The sequence below is a fragment of the Phascolarctos cinereus genome, unplaced genomic scaffold (assembly GCF_003287225.1).
Source record: "Phascolarctos cinereus isolate Bilbo 61053 unplaced genomic scaffold, phaCin_HiC Scaffold_726;HRSCAF=1367, whole genome shotgun sequence".
In the NCBI taxonomy this organism is placed as follows: Eukaryota; Metazoa; Chordata; class Mammalia; order Diprotodontia; family Phascolarctidae; genus Phascolarctos; species Phascolarctos cinereus.
This window is the reverse complement of record NW_027556098.1, coordinates 350,228,887-350,230,346: the sequence shown is the minus strand read 5'-3', so window position 1 is coordinate 350,230,346 and position 1,460 is coordinate 350,228,887. Positions and strand designations below refer to the sequence as shown.

The following is a 1,460-nucleotide window of genomic DNA, read 5'->3' as shown; positions in this document are numbered from 1 at the left end:
ACATTATGATATCAAAATGATGAAAATTTCTGTAATTGAGACTAAATTCAAACTCAGAATATTTCTTAGATACTAATTTCACTGTTGATAAGATTGCAAAAGTGGTGTCATGCCATTGGCTTATTTATCTGAAAGCTAATAAAGTATAATTTCATTTAAATACAAATATCCCTTAACAATAGTCCAAATTCATGATGTCTTCATTTACACATTCTTTATTACAATACAAAAGATTTATACAAAAACAAACAGTTTTATAATGGTTTATCAGATTTATCAGATTTCCCAGATTCAGAATACTGACCCTTGTTTTCTTCTCAGTTAGGACATGTGATGTCAAATCTGGAGCACTATTTCCTCAGTCTGTTCCAAGGATGTTCCCTCACCTCAGATTCAGTGATGAGGAAGATGGTTCTGGGAGCCATGTTGGATGAAAGTCCAGGCTTTCACCCAGGTCACTTTCATGACCTCATCTGGGCCAGTTGAAAAGCACGGAGATGGATTAGCCTTATGTCTCAGGGAATTTTGTGGCAAAAAGTATTTACTACTCTGTCCCGAATCTGTTTGGTTTTCACTCCATAGATGATGGGATTCAGCATTGGGGGAACCAGGAGGTAGAGGTTAGCCAACATTACATGGACTGCTTGGGGCACATGATGGCCAAAACGATGGGAAAGAAAAGTGAAGAGGGCAGGTATATAAAAAGCCAGGATAACACAAATATGTGAAGCACATGTACCAAATGCTTTGAGCCGAGCATCCCCTGAGGGCAGACATAATACAGCCTGCAAAATCATGATATAGGACACAGCAATGATTATGATGTCAAAGCCAACCACAGAGAAGGCCACAAAAAGCCCATACCCACGGTTTGTTCTGGTGTCTGCACATACAAGCTTCAGTATAGCCATATGCTCACAGTATGACTGGGGGATGATTCTGTTAGAGCAAAAGGGCTTCCAGGTGACCATAAAACAGAAAGGGCTCACCCACAACACACCTCTTACCATCACTGCCACACCTAGTTTCGCCACCACTGAGGTAGATAAAATAATTGAATGGCGTAGTGGAAAGCAGATGGCCACGTAACGATCCAGGGCTATTGCCATGAGAATCCCTGACTCCACAGAAGAGAATGTATGAATGAAGAAAACCTGAGTGAGGCAGGCATGATACTCAATCTCACATGAACCAAACCAGAAGATTCCCAGCATCTTGGGAAGGGTGGAAGACGACAGAACTAAGTCAGTAAAAGCTAGCATGGCCAGGAAGAGGTACATGGGTTCATGGAGGGTGTGGTCAGTACGTATTACATGAAGAATGGTGATGTTTCCCACCAAGGCCATAACATACATGGCACAAAATGGGAATGCAATCCAGAACTGGGCTTTTTCCAACCCTGGGATTCCAAGCAGGATGAAAAAAGGAGGGTGGAAAGAATTGTTCCCAGATGTTGACAT

The 1,460-nt window shown here is 41.7% G+C and overlaps 1 protein-coding gene across 1 annotated transcript; it reads right to left on the bottom strand.

Moving 5' to 3' along the window:
* Positions 1–515: 515 nt before the first annotated feature.
* LOC110195254 (olfactory receptor 52R1-like) lies at positions 516–1,460 on the bottom strand. Its single transcript, XM_020967914.1, has one exon. It carries the CDS (start codon positions 1,458–1,460, stop codon positions 516–518), a length of 945 nt encoding a protein of 314 aa, XP_020823573.1.